General features: G+C 38.3%; 1 protein-coding gene across 12 annotated transcripts in view; it reads left to right on the forward strand.

Moving 5' to 3' along the window:
- The window catches only part of TJP1 (tight junction protein 1), a 245,215-nt gene that overhangs the window by 209,786 nt on the left and 12,589 nt on the right, over positions 1 to 22,840 (forward strand). For 9 of the 12 annotated variants that reach the window (XM_042941198.1, XM_042941199.1, XM_042941201.1 and 6 more), the window contains 13 exons: positions 1,462 to 1,612; positions 4,083 to 4,191; positions 5,169 to 5,388; positions 5,893 to 6,077; positions 6,177 to 6,272; positions 9,904 to 9,986; positions 10,535 to 10,745; positions 11,283 to 11,383; positions 14,826 to 15,176; positions 15,509 to 15,748; positions 16,397 to 17,269; positions 17,424 to 17,521; positions 19,612 to 19,839. In XM_042941198.1, the coding sequence (XP_042797132.1) occupies positions 1,462 to 1,612; positions 4,083 to 4,191; positions 5,169 to 5,388; positions 5,893 to 6,077; positions 6,177 to 6,272; positions 9,904 to 9,986; positions 10,535 to 10,745; positions 11,283 to 11,383; positions 14,826 to 15,176; positions 15,509 to 15,748; positions 16,397 to 17,269; positions 17,424 to 17,521; positions 19,612 to 19,839 (2,946 nt within the window). The remainder of the gene's footprint in view (positions 1 to 1,461; positions 1,613 to 4,082; positions 4,192 to 5,168; positions 5,389 to 5,892; positions 6,078 to 6,176; positions 6,273 to 9,903; positions 9,987 to 10,534; positions 10,746 to 11,282; positions 11,384 to 14,825; positions 15,177 to 15,508; positions 15,749 to 16,396; positions 17,270 to 17,423; positions 17,522 to 19,611; positions 19,840 to 22,840) is intronic. The other 3 variants (XM_042941207.1, XM_042941209.1, XM_042941210.1) reach the window with 1 other exon arrangement.

Genomic DNA, 22,840 nt, shown 5'->3' on the forward strand with positions numbered 1-22,840 from the left:
AAAGGCCTATTTTGCTAAGGGATGCAGACTAAAAAAATCAATGATTTTTAGTTTTTGAGGCCCGTAGGTCAGTCTGTGTGATAAAAGAACTACCAGGGACCTGGAGTCTCAAGGACTTTGAGGAAGGGTTTCCAAAACCTCTCCTTACAATTGGTTTGGGAGAGGAGTCTGTAAGCAGGCTCTGGACTCAACCTGGCAAAGTAGGATACCACCATGCCAGGTGATTGACATGGTCCACGATAATACTGGCTACTAGTTTCATGGAGGGACCAAGGGTGCCACCAGCCCTGGGAGTAAGTGACCTTATCTAACCTACAGGCTCTGATGTTTACATCTTAGTAAATGTTAGCTCCAGGTGAAGAAGTGGGATCAAGTGTGAATACCTTATAACATCTAAAACTTAAGGTGGTCTTTAGTTGGATTAAAAGAACTAGACTCCTCTCTCTTTCCTCAACTCATTCATTCATTGATTTGATTTGTATTTTTTACTTTCTATGAGTTTCTAATCATTTTTTCATTGTTACTTAATGAATTAAAAGAAAGGGACTTCTTCTATCCTTCATGTCAGAATAGGTAATAGAATTGTGTGTCTTTTTGACTAGAAATTGTGAGAAAGTTCTAGAAACCTAGCTGGGTAATTTGTATTTAATTACCCTACAGGGTAGTTTGTAATTATGATCCGTTTCTGCCCACTCATTCTTCTAAGACATCCTTTAGTCTTTGTTTCAGGAATATCATGGTGATGGTACACTGATGATAAAAGAATGTGCATACATTTATTCCTTCCCATTCTCTCTCTCTCGTAAGAAAAGGGCAGAGATTGAGTATGGGGCTAATCCAGAAAGGCTGAATAATGATAAGATTTTTATTTAAAATCCAGAGAGGCTGCAGAGTAAGTGATCTGTATGAACTCAGAGTCTACCAACTGCAAAGTTTAAAAACCACTATCTATTGGATGTAAAGATTACAATGCTTGGAGCCTCATTTTGATTCCCTGGTATTAGGAAAATTTGTCAATTTGTGCTTCAGTTTCTACCTTTGTAAAACAGTACTTTTCAGTTATTCCATAGAGATGATATGAATGAATTGGGGTGGAAAAAAATGGAAGTTTTTTGGTTTTTTTTGTTTTTTTTTACCATTGTGAATGTACCATGTATATCCAAGACTTTGAGTTGGGAAAACATTGTTTTTATAAACTAGTTTTAGAAATTAGTTGTAAAGCAGTAATTGCATATTAAATTCAGATATTGTAAAACTTATTAATCAGAGAATAAAAGAAAGTACCATTAAATCTGACTTGGAATTCTAACACTAAATTGTATTCAGTAAATTAGTGGTATGAGGGAAATTTCAGAAATGATCGTCCTTTGTTTCATTTTGAATATAGTTCTCATTGTATCAGTTTACTATAACTTTTCAAGCTTCTCTTAACCATTTCAAATGAAATATTTGTTTTAACAGGCCCAGCATGAAATTGGTAAAATTCAGAAAAGGAGATAGTGTGGGTCTGCGGCTGGCTGGTGGAAATGATGTTGGAATATTTGTAGCTGGTGTTCTAGAAGATAGCCCTGCAGCCAAAGAAGGTTTAGAAGAGGGTGATCAAATTCTCAGGGTATGTTGGTATATCAGAAATGTGATTCAAAAGTACTTAGATCTTTAGAGAAAGACCTCAAACACAGCAAACCTATTATAATTCAGTTGTAATCTTCTGTCACAGCCTGTTGAACCAGACAACCATTCAGATGAATCCGTCAAGTCTTGGTTTTACTGGCCTCATCCCTTCCCATTGCTGCATTTGTTCTTGTTGACTGCTGTGTTATGTGTTACTACACAGTGTGATGCTCTGGTTTCATTTAAATCTCTGGCGTTCATTGAACCTACCAAAAAAAAAAAAAAAAAGTCTTAGATCCCTATACCAAGTAGTCATTTTAAGTTCAACTAGACCTTCAGGCAGGCAAGACTGTCATGGGCCACAACTTGCCATCTGTCGTTTCTCTCCCATGGGATCAGTCCTTGCAGCAGTCCTCCGGGGCTTTCTTCACCCCGGTGTGATGGCTTATGTGCAGGGAGATGGGATTTCCATCAGGCAAATGTGTAAGCTGCCCTGGCTCCAAAGCTTCATGGCCCACAAGAGACAGGACCAGTTACAGGAGTCGGAAAGTCCAGTTCAGACGTGGTCTTTTCTTCTGTTGTTGTTGTTTTTCTGTCTTTTCTATAAGCAATGCTATCTAGTCACATAAGACCATCCATGTCTGTCTCTTCTTAAAACATCCAAACCTCATGGCAGATAAACTATGTCCCATTTTAACAAAAAGATCATATCTATTAAATGTGAATTCCTATTTGCTCCACGTCTCCGTCTCATATTGTCATCACCACCCCTATTCTGCTCTCTTCCTGCATTCAGGCTACCTCCTGGCCATGTGCTGGATTCAGTCTCCTGCTCAGAATCTTGCTGCTTGTTCTTGTTTTTCTCTTTCCCTCTCCCCCGCCTCTTCATTTATTCTGTACTGTCTTCTTTCTCTCCTTTTGCTGTTGAACTTGTCAGTATGGTGGAGTCCCTTCCCTGCTTTGTTTTCAGTCATTGCTGTCATAAAATTTTATAGTTTGGCTTCTACCTTAACCACTGCTGAATCTGAATTTTCATAAGCCATCGTTGACCTAATGGCATCATCAGTTCTCATTTTCCTTTTTTTCTTAGCAGTGTTTTGACTGTCTTAAGTGCTTTCATGAAGTGCTTTCTTCCTTGGATTCCATAACATTGCCATTCTGATACTCCTTTAATCTTTTAAATTCTTTTCCCAACCATCTTTAATGGTTCTTCTAAAACTTGGGGAATATAAGCAGCTCTGTGCTTCTTTCTTGCTACTACGCAGTCTCCATCTTGGGTTTGATGACTCATGTCAGCAGCCCGCTCTCGGAATCTTCACTTTGAGCTCTTGCCTGAGTTTCCTCACACTGGGCCAGCTGCCCATGGCCATTTTCCTCCTCTACTTTGTCTTCCTTTCCCTCCAAACTTAGCATAAAATCAAGGTATGATCTTTGACTTACTGGTTTCCATCTCACAGTGTACTTTGATTCTTCCTGGCGATATTTACATTGTGCTCAGACACATCGTGGATGATAATGTTCACTGTATTAAAGAAATTAAACAGACCTATCTCTTATCTACCACATATCCTATTTGAAATAATCAGGGCATACATACATCATTTTATTTTATTTTATGTTATTTTATTTTTTAAAAGCTCTTTCTTAATTTTATTTTTTAAGTAAGCTCTGTCCCCAGCATGGTGCTTGAGCTTACAACGCTGAGATCAGGAGTCACGTTGCTCTACCAACAGAGCCAGCCAGGCACCCCTACATACATCATTTTTAATTTATTTCCTAAGAGTTTGCTCTTGTTTTGTATCATAAAAGTAGCGCATGTTAATATTTTTTAATCTGGAAAATTTTCAAAAGGTAAAAAGGAGAAAATCTATCTGTAATCCTTCATGCACTTAGTAACATCATTTTGATATGTGTCCTTTGGTTCTTAAGAGCTTCAAGTATAAGTAAATATTGACTTGGCAAACCTTGACTTATATCATACAAAAACTCTTACAGAGATGTCACAATGTATACACTTATTTTTTTTTTTTTACCTCATTTCCTTCTGATTTCTTTTTCAGAGACTATTAAAAAGTAGGATTCTATTATACATTCACAGAATTTTAAAAAATCTTTTTTTATTGAGGTATATTGGTATACAACATTATAACTTAGAAAAATTTAAAGCCAGAGAGTTGTCTTTTTTGGTCTAAATTGGTTAGATTTTGCAGTAGATGATCTTTAATGTCAGCATGCATTGTGGCTTTTCTTTAAATGAATTTACACCTTCACTCAATTTACTTGGTTTCTACTTATTTTAAAGTAAAGTATATTAATTTCTTCCAAAGGAAAATCATTTTTTCCCTCTTAAAGATGTGATATTTTCAAATTAGCTGAAGTCTGAAAACACTAGAACAAGTTCTCTATGTAGAGAAGTATTTTCATAATTTTAAAATATGACCAAGAGTAATTTATGAAATACATTTTAACAGGTAAACAATGTAGATTTCACAAACATCATAAGAGAAGAAGCCGTTCTTTTCCTGCTCGACCTCCCTAAAGGAGAAGAAGTGACCATACTGGCTCAGAAGAAGAAAGATGGTGAGATACTGCCTGAAAATGGAGAAAATCTGTAGAATTTTGAGAAATTAAATAGGGACTTGAATTTCCATTTTTTAATAAATCACTCAGAGTTGAGTGATAAATGAATTTGTTAATGTCAGAGGGAGTTTAAATCACTTAGGGGCACATAGTGTTACATTATGCTTATTTGAAAGTGTGATAATACCACCAGCCTTTCTGGCATTCTAATTTAGATAGAATGCTGTCCAGACCTTCACATGGCATAGAAAAATCCTGGTTTTTATTAGCCATCAGAACCATGCAGAAGCATATGGTTAGCTTCCAAAGTTTTTACTGATGTTTTCTAAGCAATACATTTTTGTTAGCATTAATTAAAGACAATGGCTAATTGTCTTTGATTAAGCAAATACACTTTTCACTTAAAACAGGATTTCTCCACCTCAGCACTGCTGTCACTTTGGGTCAAATAATTGTTTTTGTGGGAGCTGACCCATTCATTGTAGTATGTTTAGAAATGTCCCTGGCTTCTATCCACTAGATGCCAGTTGCACACATACCAAATCAAAAATGTCTCCAGATATTGCCAAATATCCCCTGGGGGAGCAGAGTTACCATTATTTGAGAACCATTTATTTAGAAAATGGGAATATCTGTAATAATTTGCAGCAAAATTAAGTTAGATGACTTAAATAGAGAGCACATGTGTGGTTTTGGACAAGTTGCTTGATCTTGCATTACTCAGGCAAGAGCTCGAGTTTCTGCATTACTTTCCTTATCAGCAAAATGGAGATGCTAACCTAAGCATTCCTGTTTCATGAGGTCATGGTGATATACATGAGCTAGAATACTTAATACAGCACCTCATAGTAAGAATTCAACATATGTTGAGGGCTATTTTTATTATTATTACCAATAGCATCTTCACATAATCTGTTCTTTTCAGATTAATTTATCTCACTAGCTATTGATACTGTTTTTGTTTTGATTCCTTTTAGTTTATCGTCGCATCGTTGAATCAGATGTAGGAGATTCTTTCTATATTAGAACCCATTTTGAATATGAAAAGGAGTCTCCCTATGGACTTAGTTTTAACAAAGGAGAGGTGTTCCGTGTTGTGGATACCTTGTACAATGGAAAACTAGGCTCTTGGCTTGCTATTCGAATTGGCAAAAATCATAAAGAAGTAGAAAGAGGCATCATCCCCAATAAGAACAGGTATGAATATTTGGATACTTCTCATAGGACAAGTTAAGTAAATGATGATGGAAGACTTTAATCCCACTGGGAAATTTTGGCAATGTAAAGAGTTAGTTTTCATTGTATTTACTGTGTCTATGATTGACTTAGTTGTACAGACTCCTTTATTTTAGTTTAAGCATTGAGATTTATTTTTTATTTTTATTTTTTCAATATATGAAATTTATTGTCAAATCGGTTTCCATACAACACCCAGTGCTCATCCCAAAAGGTGCCCTCCTCAATACCCATACTCAATACTCAATACCCTCAATACCCTCAATGCCCTCCTCAATACCAATACCTCAATACCCACCCTCCCCTCCCTCCCACCCCCCATAAGCATTGAGATTTAAACTGCATGTGAAGAGAATTCTATCCAGTATTTTGACATTTTATCTATGAGTCTTTTTGTTTTGTTTTGTTTTTAAATATATTTATTTGTCTACCTGTCCTCTGTCTATTCTATCTTTTTTTATCCAGGGCTGAGCAGTTAGCCAGTGTACAATACACACTTCCAAAAACAGCAGGAGGAGACCGTGCTGACTTTTGGAGATTCCGGGGTCTTCGCAGCTCCAAGAGAAATCTTCGAAAGAGTAGAGAGGATTTGTCAGCTCAGCCAGTTCAAACAAAGTTTCCAGCCTATGAAAGAGTTGTTCTTCGAGAAGGTTATTTTCTGTAGACTAACCTTAATACCCTTTAATGTCAATATGCTAAAGAAAGAAAAAGTATAAACTATGTTGTTTTTTCTTTGACTTTCTCTCCAGCTGGATTTCTGAGACCTGTAACTATCTTTGGACCCATAGCTGATGTTGCCAGAGAAAAGCTGGCAAGGGAAGAACCAGATATTTATCAGATTGCAAGTAAGTAGCCTTAAGACTGACTTAAGATCAGGGCGCCTGGGTGGCTCAGTTGGTTGAGCGTCCAACTTCGGCTCAGGTCATGATCTCGTGGTCTATGAGTTCGAGCCCCGCATCGGGCTCTGTGCTGACAGCTCAGAGCCTGGAGCCTGCTTAGGATTCTGTGTCTCCCTCTCTCTCTGCCCCTCCCCTGCTCATGCTCTGTCTCTCTCTCTCTGTCAAAAATAAATAAACATTAAAAAAAAAAAAAGACTGAAGATGAGGTTGAGGGTGTTACTTAATTAGTTATTTCTCTAAAGGGTGTATCTGATCCATTCACTTAATACAAATAAAACTTTCTGGAAGTGAAAATTTGCAGTTTACCTCATTTATTTAATTTGAAGGGAAACTTGAGTGATTGTGTTCATGTTATACCAATTCCCTTTAATAATAAAAAGAATCACCATTTATGAAGCCCTGGCTTTCATATGAAAATTGCACACAATCTTGTTTAATAAATCCTGACAGTATTACAATGGGGTGTCAGTATCCATTTACCAGCATTATCCATGCTGAAGTCAAGTAACTTGAGCGTTAGAGTGCTAGGGACCATCACAACCTGTTTACTCCAAACTTTCCTGATGACACCCAGCTGATGAGTCACAAAACTCAACTTTGAACCCAACCTTTCCTGGCTTTAATCCAGTGCTTTCAGTCATTGAGCTAATAGAAACACTCAAGTATATAAAAAGGGTAATGAAAGCATGATTCAAGTGATCAGTTATTATTGTAGGCATTTATAGTAAGTTAGTGTTAAATATAAATATTGAAGATGTAGTGCTTTAAATGCCTTGCAGAGTTTGCTTGCAGATTTCTTTTATTAGTTCATTAGTTTAGCTATGGTGGTATTTAAACATACAGACTTAGTTATGACCACTGTAGCTTGCTCTAAACTATATGTAAACACTTGAAACTGGTTTTTTTCCCCTAATTATAAAAATATCATTTTCTATTTGGAAAGGTTAGAGAATTAGTTTTGACATACATCATAATCATCCTAAATTTTATCCTGTCATATTTTATTCCACCCTATCACCCTTTGTAAGCAGACTTTTGTGGAGTTTTATTTATTGTTTTCTTTCTTAATAGATAATACCATATTTTTTTATTATCCATTCTGCAACCAAAATTTGGTTGAACAGCCTTCTGTTGTTTACATAATTTTTTCAGTGTTATATTTTACTGTTATAAAGGATACAGAAATCTGTCCATATTTTTATTTGCTTGTTTATGCTCTGCCTTCTTTCCTAAAGGATTTAAATACTCAAGAATATAGCTTTTTCCATATTTATGGTAATTTTCTTAGAATTTTCAAAGACAGGAAGGAGTGAACCATAGGATATGAACATTTTCTGGCTACTGCTGTTTATAATCCTATTGCCTTCCAGAGGTTTGTGCCATTGTTTTTGTTGTTTCTACCTACTATATGAGATCTGCGTTAATATTTTTAACTTCGTAAGTGCTAATTTAAAGGATCAGAGCATTGCCTTATTATATTGCTTTTCACTTGGTTTTTGGTAAAGTTGAATGAGGATATTGTATGAAACTAAGATTTGCAGACACATAATAATAAAATTTGAGCAAGTAAGAAAATGTTTATTTCTGATTCCCCAGTTTGTTTTTTTCAGAAGAGGTTTTTTTGGGTCATTATTATAGGTAACATTTAACATAAAGAATTTAGTGGTGGGGCACCTGGGTGGTTTAGTTGGTTAAGCATCCTGCTTTAGCTCAGGTCATGATCTCCTGGTTTGTGAGTTCAAGCCTTGCTTCTGGAGAGCTCAAGCCCCACTCTGGGCTCCGCACTTTCCCTCTCTCTGCACCTTGTGGGATTCTCTCTGCCCCTTGCTCACTGGCACACGGGTGCTTTCTCTCTCTCTCTCTCTCTCTCTCTCTCTCTCAAATAAATAAGTAAGTAGATAAATACAATTTTTTAAAAAAGAAAAAAAGTTAGTGGTAACCCCACCCATAACCAAACCTTGGGTTTTTTAAATTTAGGAAAAGTGTGAAGACTTATAAAGCCCTACCTTAGGGAGCAATTGATTGATTTAATTGGGTTTACTCTACACTATAGCCAGACTCTTATAAAAGAGATTCAAATAGCTTAGTTAGTGTCCTCTCTGAATCTAATGAAGGTCTTTTGAGTTAAGGAATTAGTAGCTTTTCTCCAACCAAAACTCCCAGTTGATCTCTCTCTCTAATTCTCTGTTCACCAGGTTTGAAATTCTGCTCTCTTTGCCCATGGAGCTTTTACCTTATGATAGTCTCATTCTCTAGAGTCATTCCCCCTATCCTTCATTGTGACCTTTGTCCTTCCAAATCTCTTGATTTTTGTCTGATCTGAAACACCAGAGTTCCTTTTTGTCTTTGAAGCTTTCCATGTGACCAGAGTCACAAACATTGCTGTACCTTTTTAGGGAAGAACTTCATATAAATTGGACCTCTGAGATAATTTGGTTAGTAACCATCTCAAGCTGCACTTGACATACTGTACATGAGTAGAGAGAGATAGGTTACTAGTATGAAACCATAGGCTGTCTCACAGTTAGAAATCAACTGCTCCTGGGTTCCCCTTTTACTATTATAGAAAAGATCTCTAACCCAGAAGTCTCCAACCAGTCTGCTATATATAGCATTGTTGCTGATGGATCTGCCCAGGTATTGATTTTGTCAGTCCCCCTTGGCTAGATGGAGCTCTACCCAGGAGAGGCCTCCTCAGTTTATCTCTGTTGGCCATACAAATAGTGCCATTTTCTCTGCATGTCACAGTGTGTAAAACATTTGGAAATAGTGCCATGTCAAGCCATATTAAAGCACAAGGCAAAAGAAAAAATGTGGGTCCATACATACATGTTTTTACATCTTTTTCAATGACTGTTTTTTCCCAGGACATTGAAGTAGTTAGAAAAATTTTGGAAAACATGAAAAATATGTGTATTAAAACTCATATTATTTCAAGTTTAAATATTTTATTTGTATCAAACACAGAATTTATAATTTTCTTTTCCTGGCTTTAATGGAAGCAAGCTCATCAATATTTTTAGATTGCATTTTAAAATCATATTTTCAGTGGGAAGAATTGCCATATTTGATCATTTCTCTTGACCAAGTGACAGTCTTAGATATTTACTCATGTTTCACTTAACTGGTTCTATTTAAAATTTTGGTATGCTGTTTATTGTGGGTTACTAATTTTGATATTTTGAACATATTGCAGCAAAATATTACTTGATTGCAGAGTTTTTGTAGTACCCCTTAAATATTGCTCCTGAGGCAAGTGCCTCACTTACCTTCTCCTAATCCCGGAATTGTTGGGAAGCATTAATCTTAACCGAGTGGTGCTCAGCCAGGGGCAGTTCTGATCTATTGTGGATATTGGCCACTCCTGGATACATTTTTATTGGTCCCAGTGTGGACCGGAGGCATATAGCAGGGGAGGCCAGAAATGCTGCTGAACTGGCCATGGTGCACAGGGCAGCCCCTATAACTAAGTATTGCAGAGCCCAACATGTCATTAGCACCCAGTAGTTGAGTTGAGAAACTCTGGTCTAACCAATAGAAATTTGATGTTTTGTTTTTGTCCTGACGCCATGAATAGAAAGTGAACCACGAGATGCTGGGACTGACCAACGTAGCTCTGGCATTATTCGCCTTCATACGATAAAGCAAATAATAGATCAGGTAAGTTCTTAAAAATTGCCCTATTTCATTATTAACTGTGAATGTTGTGTTTTGAGTGGGATGAAGTTTAGTTAATTTGGAAGTAGAAATTCTTTTCTAAGATTATTACTGATATACTATAAAAAAATTAAACCTCTACTGAAAGGCATTCCAGTAACCACTTTCAAAGAAAGTACATTACATGCATCAAAAGATATTTATATGCATAAGGAATATGTTGTTACTCGACAGGGTCATGTTAGGAACATTAAATTCTTGTACTTTTTTCACTTTACTGAACATAGATAATGCTGTCAACTTGTAAGTATTGGGGCTGTCTTAAAGTGAGCTGGTTAAGAAGTTTTTTTAAAAAAATTTGGGCTAGAATTTGTATTGAACTAAGTTCTGATTACAGATTTTTCTAACATATACTCTGGAGACATTTTGGAGCCCAGTTAAAGGTCTATTACCATTGGAATGTAATCTAGGCTGTGACTTTTTTTGAAGGTGATGATTCTTAATTAACTGTGGCTTGTGTCCTTATTTGTTTTTTTGCTTTGCGTCTCCAGGACAAACATGCTTTATTAGATGTAACCCCAAATGCAGTTGATCGTCTGAATTACGCCCAGTGGTATCCAATTGTAGTATTCCTTAACCCTGATTCTAAGCAAGGTGTGAAAACTATGAGGATGAGGTTATGTCCAGAATCTCGGAAAAGTGCCAGGAAATTATATGAACGGTCTCATAAACTTCGTAAAAATAATCACCATCTTTTTACAAGTGAGTATATTAAAGGCCTTCATTTAGTTTAAAATGTCTAGGCAACAATATGTAGGCAAAAATGTTGTGTTGTTTAGATGCCAAAAGCTATATAACTTTGCCTTGGAAAGCTTCCTGTTAGTATTAACGGCTGCTGTTTGGTTGAAAGAAAATGTACAGGGCCGCCTTGTTGGCTCAGTTGGTTAAGCATGAGACTTCAGCTCAGGTCACGATCTCACCGTGCATGAGTTTGAGCCCCACGTTGAGCTCTGTGCTGACAGCTCCACGCCTGGAGCCTGGTTTGAATTCTGTGTCTCCCTCTCTCTCTGCCCCTCCTCCTCTCACCCTCTGTTTCTCTCTGTCTCTCAAAAAGAAATAAATGTTAAAAAAAAATTTTTTTTTTAAATGTGTAGCACCAAAACAAATTTCAAAGATGTGTCCTCAAATACTGTATTTCAAATAATTAAGAAATGATGATTGAGCTCTAAGCAGATTTGAATGAATTCTGGCTTTTGACGGTATTCTAATCTTTAAACAATGTTGTTAATTTATTTTCAGCTACAATTAACCTAAATTCAATGAATGATGGTTGGTATGGTGCATTGAAAGAAGCCATTCAGCAACAGCAAAACCAGTTGGTATGGGTTTCTGAAGGAAAGGTAAGAAATTTCCTGTTATTTTTGAGCCCTTTCAATAAATGATATAACAAATCAGAAAAGCCTTTGAGTTACCATTGTTTCTAATTAGATCAACATATTAGAATAATTTTGGGAGAGTTTGTTTTTGATAGTAAAAGACTGTTTAAGTTTTTATAAATTGTTTTTGATAGTAAAAGATTCTGAAATTTCCCTACCTATTGAATTACCACTTCAGTGGTGTCATCTCAGAGAGTTCTTAAATGATAACTAAAAGAGTAAGTTTGAGTTCTGGCTCTGCTCCTGTCTGAGGAATGACTTAGAACCTGGCTTCAGTTTCCTTCTCTGGAAATGAGGAGAGTTGGGTGGGTAGGTGAGTGTTGCCCAGAATGTTGTCCTCTGCATACAAGATTTAGGACTTGGTCAGAAAGAAAAAGGCACTGTGAAGGCAAGTAACAGATGAGAAATCTGCAACCACACCCCCTACATGGGGCAGTGGGACCCACCAGCATGGTAAAGGCTTTGAGAAGTCTTAAGTAAAGAACATGTGTTATTTTGTTTACCTAGGGATTTTTTTTTTTCATTTAGCGGCTGTTAATATTGTTTTAACATACTAGGAAATGTTGGACAAAGCAATTCATCATTTTTAGATTCAAATTTTGATTTTATATACATCCAAATGGCCAGCTCTGTTTTTTTTAATTATTTTTTTAAGTTTTATTTCGAGAGAGTGCATGAGCAGGGGAGGGGCAGAGAGAAAGAGAATCCCAAGCAGGCTCTGCAATGTCAGTGCAGAGCCCGGATGTGCGGTTCGAACTCTCTAACCGTGAGGTCATGATCTGAGTCAAAATCGGGAGTCGGACACTTAACCAACTGAGCCACCTAGGCACCCTGCAGATGGCCAGCTTTAAAATAGCTACTATCTATTGTCAGTCTCTCTGGTTTTATAGCAGTCTTCGATGGGAAAAAAGTGTTCATTTTGTTTGGCAAGTTAATACAGCTGAAAGAGCCTTTTGTTTTAATATCTTTTACCTTCAGTGTAATATTATTGATGTTTTGGTTACTAGAGAAAATTGAGAATATCTCTGTTGTTTTTTTTGTGTGTGTGTGTTTTATATTTCCTTGTTGGCTTGGTTCTTGTTGTGTTTTGCGCCTGCATGGCCTCTACTTTCCTCTGCCTGGCTATGGCTACAGCTGCTCTGGCAGTGCATGCTGCATGCTTAGGACCACCATGCCCTTTGTCCAGGAAACACAAACCTCTGCAAGAAGAGATGTTACAGTGCTTACATCTAGAGGTAGTGTCTGCTCTGCTATTCCCACCTGTATTCATGTCAGAATCATGGTTTTTCTCATCAGTACCACTTGGGGGATGGACTGTGCATATGAGATCATCAGACCACTTTGAATAACTGATATATCAGCTGGGACACTTGACAGACAAATCCAGGTGGAAAAAACCTACTGCACCACTTTATAAAAACACACTATTACTAATTTTCTCTCATGTGGCATTTGATACAAAGGATCGCAGTCCCTGTCATACTAATCTGCAAAAACACAATTCTTTCAGCAGCCTTTGTCCACTCGAGTGGTTAATAGCTTGCATTGGTGATTCTCAAAATGAAGTTAGTTTATAAATACACAGAATGTGCTCTCTACCTATCTGAGGGATTTTCTTTATCCACAAATCTTAATATTGTGTAAATTTCTTTTTGTGGTATTATTGTGTGCTTCCTGTCTTGCTTGGGTTTTAAAATGCAGGTCTCACTCCCCCCAACTTTTTATGTGAGGAAAAATAGATCATTTGTTACTAGGATAGATGGATGCATTTTGTAAATCATAAAAGGTTGTTATAATTTAAATGAAGCTTGCTAGATCTCCTGCCCCTTCTATTCAAGTATATTTTATCATAATAAACAAATTCTTAAACTAAAACCACATCATTTCACATTGACTTTCCTGAGTGTACTACTTTGGTCTAATTGCTAGGAAGAGATCTTTTTTGCAAGATCTGACATGGTCTTGTGTGTTCCCTACTAAACCAAGAAAAGTCATCCTGAGGCTTTCTTAACATATAGGCATATGTCATTTCTTGGTTCAGAGCAACCTATGGTTCTTGCTCACTAGTACATTTCACAGCACTGAAAGCGAGGTGGATTGGTAAGTTCCAAGTTAATTCTTCCCCAAGAACTTAAATATTTCCCTGGCTGGCTGATGGGTTAGAGTCTTACAGAACCCTGGTGAGTTAAAGGTTAGAACAGATAGCAAAATGGCTTCTCTTCTGTAGCAGCCATTAGGGAGTTTAGACACCGTTGAGATTTCTGTGGGGGAGAGTCTGCTCTAACATAGAGAGAGCCCTGGGATTCTCACTCCCTGAGCCCAGCAGGTACTTTGTTGAAAACGAGAGCCCCTAGGAGGCCTGACATACCCTAGTCTTTCTTATCAGGAAGGCAGTACTCAGGCTCAGGCTCATAAGAGAGCCAGGCATAGGACTGTGTGGAAAGTCCCATTCAGGCAGCTCAGGCCTTATGTTTCTCCTTCAGTCTGTGCTACAATTGAAGGAGGATTGTCTGAATTCTGGATTCCAGATCATTCAGCTCTCTTGCCTAACTGGGCACAATGTCCAGGCAAGCTCTTCAGGGACTGTTCTAATTAATCCAGGTACTAATTTCAAACTAGTATCTAATGGCAGCCTGTTGATGCAACTCTTTAGATTCCTTTCCCTCAGGTACTTCTCATTATCTTTCTAGTCTACTCAGAAGGTAAAGTAGACTAATAAAAACAACTCAGTTCTTAACTACTTATCAAAGAGAAACATAATTGCATTTCTCCCTCAGCATCCATTGGACACTACATCTATGAAAAAAAATGAAAACAACAATTCTTAATTTAATGAGGCAACCGGCACTTAGGCGATTCTTTCCCATTTTGTTTTATAAAAACTTAAAGGGCCAAATACCAACTTTTTAAACAAGTTGTTTTCTCTGTGTATATATATGTAAGCTCTTACTCACCTTGAACTGTGGCATTTATTTTCATAGTTACTCTTACATGCGCTGTTCTGTCAGTGTGTCCTTGTTTCTGTCAGCTTGGTTTGGTAGCATTCTCCCTCTTCCCCTGGCTTTGGGGCAGTAAAGTAGGGACCGATTAGGTTGATTAGGTTTTATAACCCTGAGTGGTGTCAGAGTTTCTTCATGGACTCCTGGGGCTGAGCCTCGGAGTCCGGCTTTGTCCTGGCTGGCCAGCCAGCCTTTCATTCTTCCAAGCCCCTTCAGATCTCAAAGGATGTTCTGTGTGTCTGCATGTGTGCTTGTACAATCTTCTTGACCTTTCCTTGCCAGAAGTTTCAAGAAATAGATGTGATTTCTCCAAAGAAAAATGCCCTTTTCAATCTCCCTTGTAAAATAAAGGCCATCTCTTAAAGAACTACTGAATAAAATTTTCGATTTACTTTTATTTGACCCAGGCGGATGGTGCTACAAGTGATGACCTTGATTTGCATGATGATCGTCTGTCCTACCTGTCAGCCCCAGGTAGTGAATACTCAATGTATAGCACGGACAGTAGACACACTTCTGACTATGAAGACACAGATACAGAAGGCGGGGCCTACACTGATCAAGAACTAGATGAAACTCTTAATGATGAGGTTGGGACTCCACCGGAGTCTGCCATTACACGGTCCTCTGAGCCTGTAAGAGAGGACTCCTCTGGAATGCATCATGAAAACCAAACATATCCTCCTTATTCACCACAAGCGCAGCCACAACCAATTCATAGAATAGACTCCCCTGGATTTAAAACAGCCTCTCAACAGGTAAGCAGCAAGCATTCAACGTTTTGTAGTTAGAAGTGAATTATTAAATTTTAGAATGTGGTGATTGAGTTGAAGAATATATTTTGTCCTTTCTTCAGATTAAGAATTGATCTTTAATTTCAATTTGACAATACCAAGGACTTAATTCTAAGCTTTGTGTGTTTGTCTTACACAGCAGTATACTGAAGTTCTTTTAAAAAATTGAGGACATGAGGTCATAGTTTTGTTATTCAGCACACTTAAAATGTATGTCTACCAACCCCTATAAATGGAAGTGGGAAGTTAGAAGTAAACAGAAACACTATATTTAAAATATTTTAAACACTTCACAGAAAGCAGAAGCCTCATCTCCAGTCCCTTACCTTTCGCCTGAAACAACCCCAGCATCATCAACCTCTGCCGTTAATCATAATGTAACTTTAACTAATGTAAGACTGGAGGGGCCCACCCCAGCTCCTTCCACATCTTACTCACCACAAGCTGATTCTTTAAGAACACCAAGTACTGAGGCAGCTCACATAATGCTAAGAGATCAAGAGCCGTCATTGTCGTCGCATGTAGATCCAGCAAAGGTACCTGTGCCGCAGTGTTGCCCTCATTTGTTGCTCTCCATCAGTCTAGCACACGATCATTTTTGCTTTGCCCTTTAAGTGTTCCTTTTGCTTTTTTTCCTGTGGGCTTACACACCATGGTGCTTTCCAATCAATATGGATCATTTCAGTTTTGTAGTGTGCATGGCTTCTGGTGGTATACTACTGATAATGTGGAGATAGGCCTTTTAATTGGGATTTGTGCTAATGTTTTTATTACTTTTATTTTTTGGTTTTCAGTACCCTCCAGGGTTCCTTGTAGTATGTAGCTGTGACCCATCATGAACATTTTGTGTTTTATGAATTATGGTGTCCATACTTTTCTTTATGATTTTTATTTACTCTGTCCAAATCAAATGGAATCAGTAGTTCAGTGTATTAATTTTCTACTAAATTTAGTAATTATCTTTAGCTCACTTTCATTTAGAACATGCTAAAACATAAAAGCCCTATACCTGCATTATAAATTTTGAGCTTTCACTTAAACTAGCTTTCTCACTAATCTCTTTCTGTCTTGATAATAAATGGTGGAACATACCATTTTCACATACTAAATTATATTTTTGTGTATTAAAGTAGACTAGAATTGAAAACCAGCCGTTGTACTTACACATGAATTTTTTTATACAGGTGTATAGAAAAGATCCCTATCCTGAGGAAATGATGAGACAGAATCATGTTTTAAAACAGCCACCCGTTGGTCACCCAGGGCAGAGGCCAGACAAAGAGCCTAATCTGAGCTATGAATCCCAACCCCCATATGTAGAGAAACAAGCCAGTAGAGACCTTGAACAGCCCGTGTACAGATACGACTCCTCTGGCTACCCAGACCAGTTTTCTCGAAACTATGACCATCGTCTACGCTATGAAGAGCGCATTCCCACATATGAAGAGCAGTGGTCGTATTATGATGACAAACAGCCCTACCAGCCTCGGCCTTCTTTTGATAATCAGCATCCTCGGGACCTTGACTCCAGACAGCATCCTGAAGAGTCCTCAGAACGAGGGTATTACCCACGTTTTGAAGAGCCAGCCCCTCTACCCTATGACAGCAGACCACGTTATGACCAACCACCTAGAACCTCCACCCTACGACATGAAGAGCAGCCAACTCCTGGATATGACATACATAACAGATACAGACCAGAAGCACAGTCCTATTCTTCAGCAGGCCCGAAGGCATCTGAACCCAAGCAGTATTTTGACCAATACCCACGAAGTTATGAGCAAGTACCATCACAAGGATTTACCTCTAAAGCAGGCCACTATGAGCCTCTCCATGGTGCTGCAGTCATCCCTCCTCTAGTACCCACATCTCAACATAAGCCAGAAGTTCTGCCTTCAAATACCAAACCACTGCCTCCACCCCCATCTCTGACTGAAGAGGAAGAAGATCCAGCAATGAAACCCCAGTCTGTGCTCACTAGAGTTAAAATGTTTGAAAACAAAAGATCTGCATCGATGGAGAACAAGAAGGATGAAAACCACACTGCTGGTTTTAAGGTAAGCATGTGACCATGCTTTTCCTGCCTTGGACACGTGGGCACATTCAGTGAAGGAGCACTTCAGAGTGCTTCGTGGCTCTTCCTCTCCTGCTTAAATGAAACCTGTTGTGTAACTATCTGTTCCTGGGGCATGTTTGTCTTCTTTTTTGCAGCCTCCAGAGGTAGCATCTAAACCTCCAGGTGCTGCCATCATTGGTCCTAAAGCCACTCCTCAGAATCAATTCAGTGAACATGACAAAACACTGTACAGGTGGGTACACTTGGTGGTGTTTGTGGTATGGAACTGACCAAGAATCTGACCCAGTTAATAAGCAAGCCATTTACTGTGTTAGAAGAGGAGAGGAAGGAAAAGGGAGAGGATCTTGATTGTTGTCCTTAAACGAAAACTACTAGCCTTTCTAATTAAGATAGTGGCCCTAGAAAGAAAAATAAAGGTCTTGATAATGCCTTCTGTAACAGATCTTTGTTAGCCTTCAGTAATCAAGTTTTTCAAAGAGATATTCTTCTAGCAAGCAATTAAAATAAAAATTTTAAAGCCCTGCATTTGTATTATGTTTTTTAGTTTTTAAAGTGCTTTCAGACATGTAAACTCTTAGTCTTCGGGGGTAAGGAAACAGAGTTTCACTAAAATAACAAAAATTAATTATTTAGGGAGCATACTCGTATGCCAGTGTGCTAAGCACTTCAGTGCAGTGTGGGTCCTTTCCTCCATTTTAAAGAGAGGCACTGAGGGGGGTGCCTGGGTGGCTCAGTTGGTTAAGCATCCAACTTTAATTCAGGTCATCATCTCATGGTTTGTAGGTTCGAGCCCTGCGTTGGGCTGACAGCTCAGCGCCTGGAGCCTGCTTCAGATTCTATGTCTCCTTCTCTTTTTACCCACCCCCCCTTCTCTCCCTCTCTGTCTCTCAAAGATAAATAAACATTTAAAAAAAATTTTTTTAAGAGAGGCACTACGGCTGAGGGTTTTGAGTAGCTTTTAGGATTTTGTGGAGCCAGGAGAGAAACCTGGCCAGCTGCTCTCTTAACAGTGGCCTCATCATACTGTGAGTAAATGACAGACTGGGTTTGAATAGTTTTTCTGCCCAACTAATGAGTTTTATTTGCTTACATTTGTATTTGTAATAAAGAGAAGCTGCTGTCTGACATTACGTTTTCTTTTTAATGATGTCTAGTGCTTTTCATGAAAATGTAAACTGCTGTGGGGTCTTCTTTAGCCAGTATCATTAGCTGTTTTCCATAAAATAAATATGTAATAACTGAAAGCTTAGGCCCTTTTTTGATGTGAAATCTGTTTATTTTTGTTGGAAAGTTTCTAAAATTCACTTAAGCAGAGTGTACATAACAATGTATAGACAGACAGTCCTCAACTTAATAATGGTTTGACTTAGGATTTTTCAACTTTACAAGAGTGTGAAAGCAATATGCATTCAGTAGAAATCATAAAAGACCTTTTCAAAATTTTTAATTTTAATTTTTTTCCCCCCAGGCTAGTGATATATGGTACAGTACTCTCTCCTGATGCCGCTTAGCGACAGCTCCCCGTCAGCCATGTGATCACGGGGGTCAATAGCCAGTACACTTAAAACCACCCTGTATCCTTACAGCCATTCTCTTGTTCACTTTAAGTATAGCATTTAATAAATTACATGAGGTACTCAAACTTAATTATAAAATAGTCTTTGTGTTAGATGAGTTTGCCCGACTGTAGGCTCATGTATGTTCTGAACACACTTAAGGCAGGCTAGGCTAAGCTAGGGTGTTTGGTAGATGAGGTGTACTAAATGCATTTTGGACTCCTGGTATTTTAACCTGACAGTGGATTCATCATGATGTAACCCCATCATAAGTTGAGGAAGATCTGTATTAATTTGCTTAATAACTTACTTTCTTCCCCACTGCTTCCTGTGCCTTGTAGAACTTTGGACTATATAGAGCTGTTTCCTTCTATGAGAATCCTTTATTGATCCTGGATTAAAGTTCTTAAATTCTCTCAGTTATTAATTGTTGCTAACATAGATGTATATACTTTGAGAAGTTCTCCACTGTCTTAGTTAATGCTTCCTATTCTCTAATTAACTGCTTCTAACCTGCTGTGAGGCTCTGACCAAATAATTATCAAGCTTATTAGGTTATGTCAAAGGACTCATGAGCCAGAAGAGGGCTGCCTTCTGAGTGTAAATGTATGAAGACATGGGATTTGGAATGTCCATTTTGACTGTTGGATTGTTCAGCTAGATGCTGAATAATCATAGCAGTAAAAGGTCAAGATAACATATTTGTGTATTCCATTTTCTTTGTAAAATTAACATCTAAAAAGTTCCATTTGTCATTCATTGTCAGGATCCCAGAACCTCAGAAACCTCAAATGAAGCCACCTGAAGATATTGTTCGGTCAAACCATTATGATCCCGAGGAGGATGAAGAATATTATCGAAAGCAACTCTCCTACTTTGACCGAAGAAGTTTTGAAAACAAGCCTTCTACACACATTCCTACTGGCCATCTCTCAGAGCCTGCCAAGCCAGTTCATTCTCAGAATCAACCAAACTTTTCTAGTTACTCTTCAAAGTAAGTTATTTCACCTGAGACTTACTTTTAAAAATAAGAAGAAACATAAAAGTTCAGTTGCCTAAAGTAGAGTAATCATGTGAAATTCAGTGTATTTGGAAGAAATATAGTTAAGTCCATATTTAATACATGATTTCTGTTGGCTCCAGTGGTTCAGCACTACTCATAGTCTGTAGCTCTAGAATATGTGTGTGTGTCTCTTGTCCTTAAACCCTGATATCTGATACATGAAATTTTTGCATTAGGAAAGTTGTTAAAATCAAAAGGTTTTGAGGTGAAGACCCTGATTTTTAGGTGAATCATAAGTCTCCCCTCTCTCTGTGCAGCATATTTCATGCTGGTTCTTTTCCTTCTTTTCAGTTTTTATTTTTTAAGTATGAAAATAGCAAGGGGGGGGGTGACATTATTTGAGGGAAGATAATAGTTTGTTGTTTTTTCTTCAAGGTGAGAAAGAGCGTATCTTTTTTTAAATGTGGGAGCTTGAGATGACTTTAAGTATTCTGGTCCAGTTGTACACTTGGAAAAGAAAGGAAAGTTTTAACACATGAGGTGACGTGATGGGCAGGCAGAGCTAGGACCGAACACCCAAGTTTCTCCACTCCCAGTCGTTTTCCCTGTTCTGTGCTCTTCCCTTTTGTTGACTTGTCTATTGGAGGTTTTGTTGATTTGTTTTTCTTTCTTGTGGTTTTGTTGGGGTACAAATCCAACTGAGAGTGAGGTAGAAACTCACATAGGCATAGGTGGGTTTATACTTCAGCAAAACAAACCCATAAGAATGAGAAACAGATGTGGATTTATTACAGGGAATTCATTTACACCGTTGTAGGACCCTGCTAATAAACAAGTTGTGAGTTCACAGGACAGGAAGAGAGAAGATCCAAAGCTGTTTGAGAGTCTCTGAGTTCAGGAAAGACCTAAGTTCTTTTTAAAAGGGTCCATCCAGATAATCTCCCTTTTGATTAACTGAACTCAACTGATTTAGAGGCATTACATCTGTCAGTCCCCCTCACAGCAGCACCTACATTAGTGTTTGAATCAATGATGGGGACTATAGTTTGACCTACCCAAGTTGACCTACCAAGTTCCAAAGCACCCAGATTTTTACTGAATTAGATGCTTGGGATTGTCTGAACTTAACTATCATTTGTCATGTACTGTTGAGTGAAAAATTTTTTAAAAAATACTTTATAACCTCTATTGTTAAAAATCTAATTATAATTATCACTTTTTTCTTAGACATCATTTGAAGTGAAGATTTAAAAGTTTTTTCCCACTGTCCTCTATTTCAGTTTTTGTCTAGAGAAGAAAGCCCTTTATGTGAAATGCAAATGCAAACTTTGGGTGCTGCAGTGGGGGTTCTGTTAAATGCAAACAGTGTCTTATACCAGTATTGTGAGCCTCCCCCAACACAACGCTAGAGAGGTGCCCAGTACATCTGGGGAGGGTGTCCAGACTCCGGTGAGCCTTAGTAGTTTGTAATCATCTTTACTTAAGTCATTAAACACATTCGTTCTTGTTAGAAGCAGGTCCAAGGGTATAGTTTAAGGAGAGAGATTTTATTCATCCTTTTATATACTCGGTAAATAGAATGCAGTCTTAAAAGAACACATTTAGGTCTGAAAAGTAAGTAAGAAGTCTCATCAGAGAATCAACTGACAAGGCATTTTTGGTTTTGGGTTGAGTTTTCTACAAAGAAGACAACGTATTTGTGATGTATAATTTTCATACAGGGTCTAGAATGCTGCCTAGTATTTGGTGGGTGGGGACCCAGCAACACAGGGCATAGTATGCTAGGTGTGTCAGCTGCCCACCTTTTCATTAATGCAGCTCTGGGAGGAATGAGTCTTAACTGGTCAGAGGTTTCTCAAGGGTAGATTGCCTTTGACAGAAACACATAACATCTGTCTTTGTGAATAGGCCCCAGACTCTGAATGTTTGTGTTTCCTGCCATGAGTGTTATGGGAGCCAGAAAGTGTGACTTGAGATGCACATCTTAATACATTTCCTTCCTTTGTGATAGAAATCAAAAACTCTTTGTAGTTGTGCTTCACGTCCCCATGTGGGTATTCGGTGGGTAGAGCTTTGGGAAGGAGAATGAGGAATGAGACATGATGGCTAAGACGTAAGGGGTCTCTGTGCCTTGCCCTTCTAATGCTGTTGTACTGTTGTGCCCAGTGAATACGGCTTTAACAATTGGAAAGTCATTTAAAATATACAGCCCTCTTACAGTATTTCAAAACTGCTTTTTGTTACCAGTAGACTGCCTACAGGCCTTCATTTTCTAAAGTATAATATAGAAATAGCAAAGCTCTTTTCTTCTGGATAATAGGTGCTTATGTTCCACTTAAAAACATACCTTCGAGGGGACCTGGCTGGTTCAGTTGGTTAAGTGTCTGACTCTTGATTTCATTCAGGTCATTCATCCCAGCCCCACATTGGTCCCTGAACTGGGTGTGGAGCCTGCTTAAGATTCCCTCTTACTCTGCCCCTCCCTTGCTTGTTCCCTCATGTTCCCCACCCTCCAACAAAAACTCCATACCTGAGAAATGGTGGGAGTTGAGAAGGGAGAATGGTAGCACAGGACAGACGCCCCAGAGAGCAAGTGGATATCACCTGTCTTACAGCTCTGGAGAGCTGGGTTGGAATTGGGGATATTAGGAGATCAGTGGCTCAGACATTGATCTTCAAAACAAGTAAGGAGTTTCCGGGATCCTATGACAGGGCTGGAAGAGCCCTGTGCATGTGTCCCAGCCCAGAAACTGAGCTTCTTCAGGGCAACGAGAGATTTTTTTGTCACTAAAATATCTTGTCTCTCAAAAGTCAACTTACTGTGAGACTTTTATGTCTCAAAATAAGTGTTAGTAGTTTTCAGCTTTTTAAGAACTTAGTAAGATTAACTAGGTTTCTATGTGCATGTGGCATTCACTGAGAGAGGCTGTGAGATTCAAACATGGAAGCTTTGCAAATAGGCTCCCCCCATCCCAGGACTTACTTTAGGACT

This window comes from Panthera leo, chromosome B3 (assembly GCF_018350215.1).
Source record: "Panthera leo isolate Ple1 chromosome B3, P.leo_Ple1_pat1.1, whole genome shotgun sequence".
Taxonomy (NCBI): Eukaryota; Metazoa; Chordata; class Mammalia; order Carnivora; family Felidae; genus Panthera; species Panthera leo.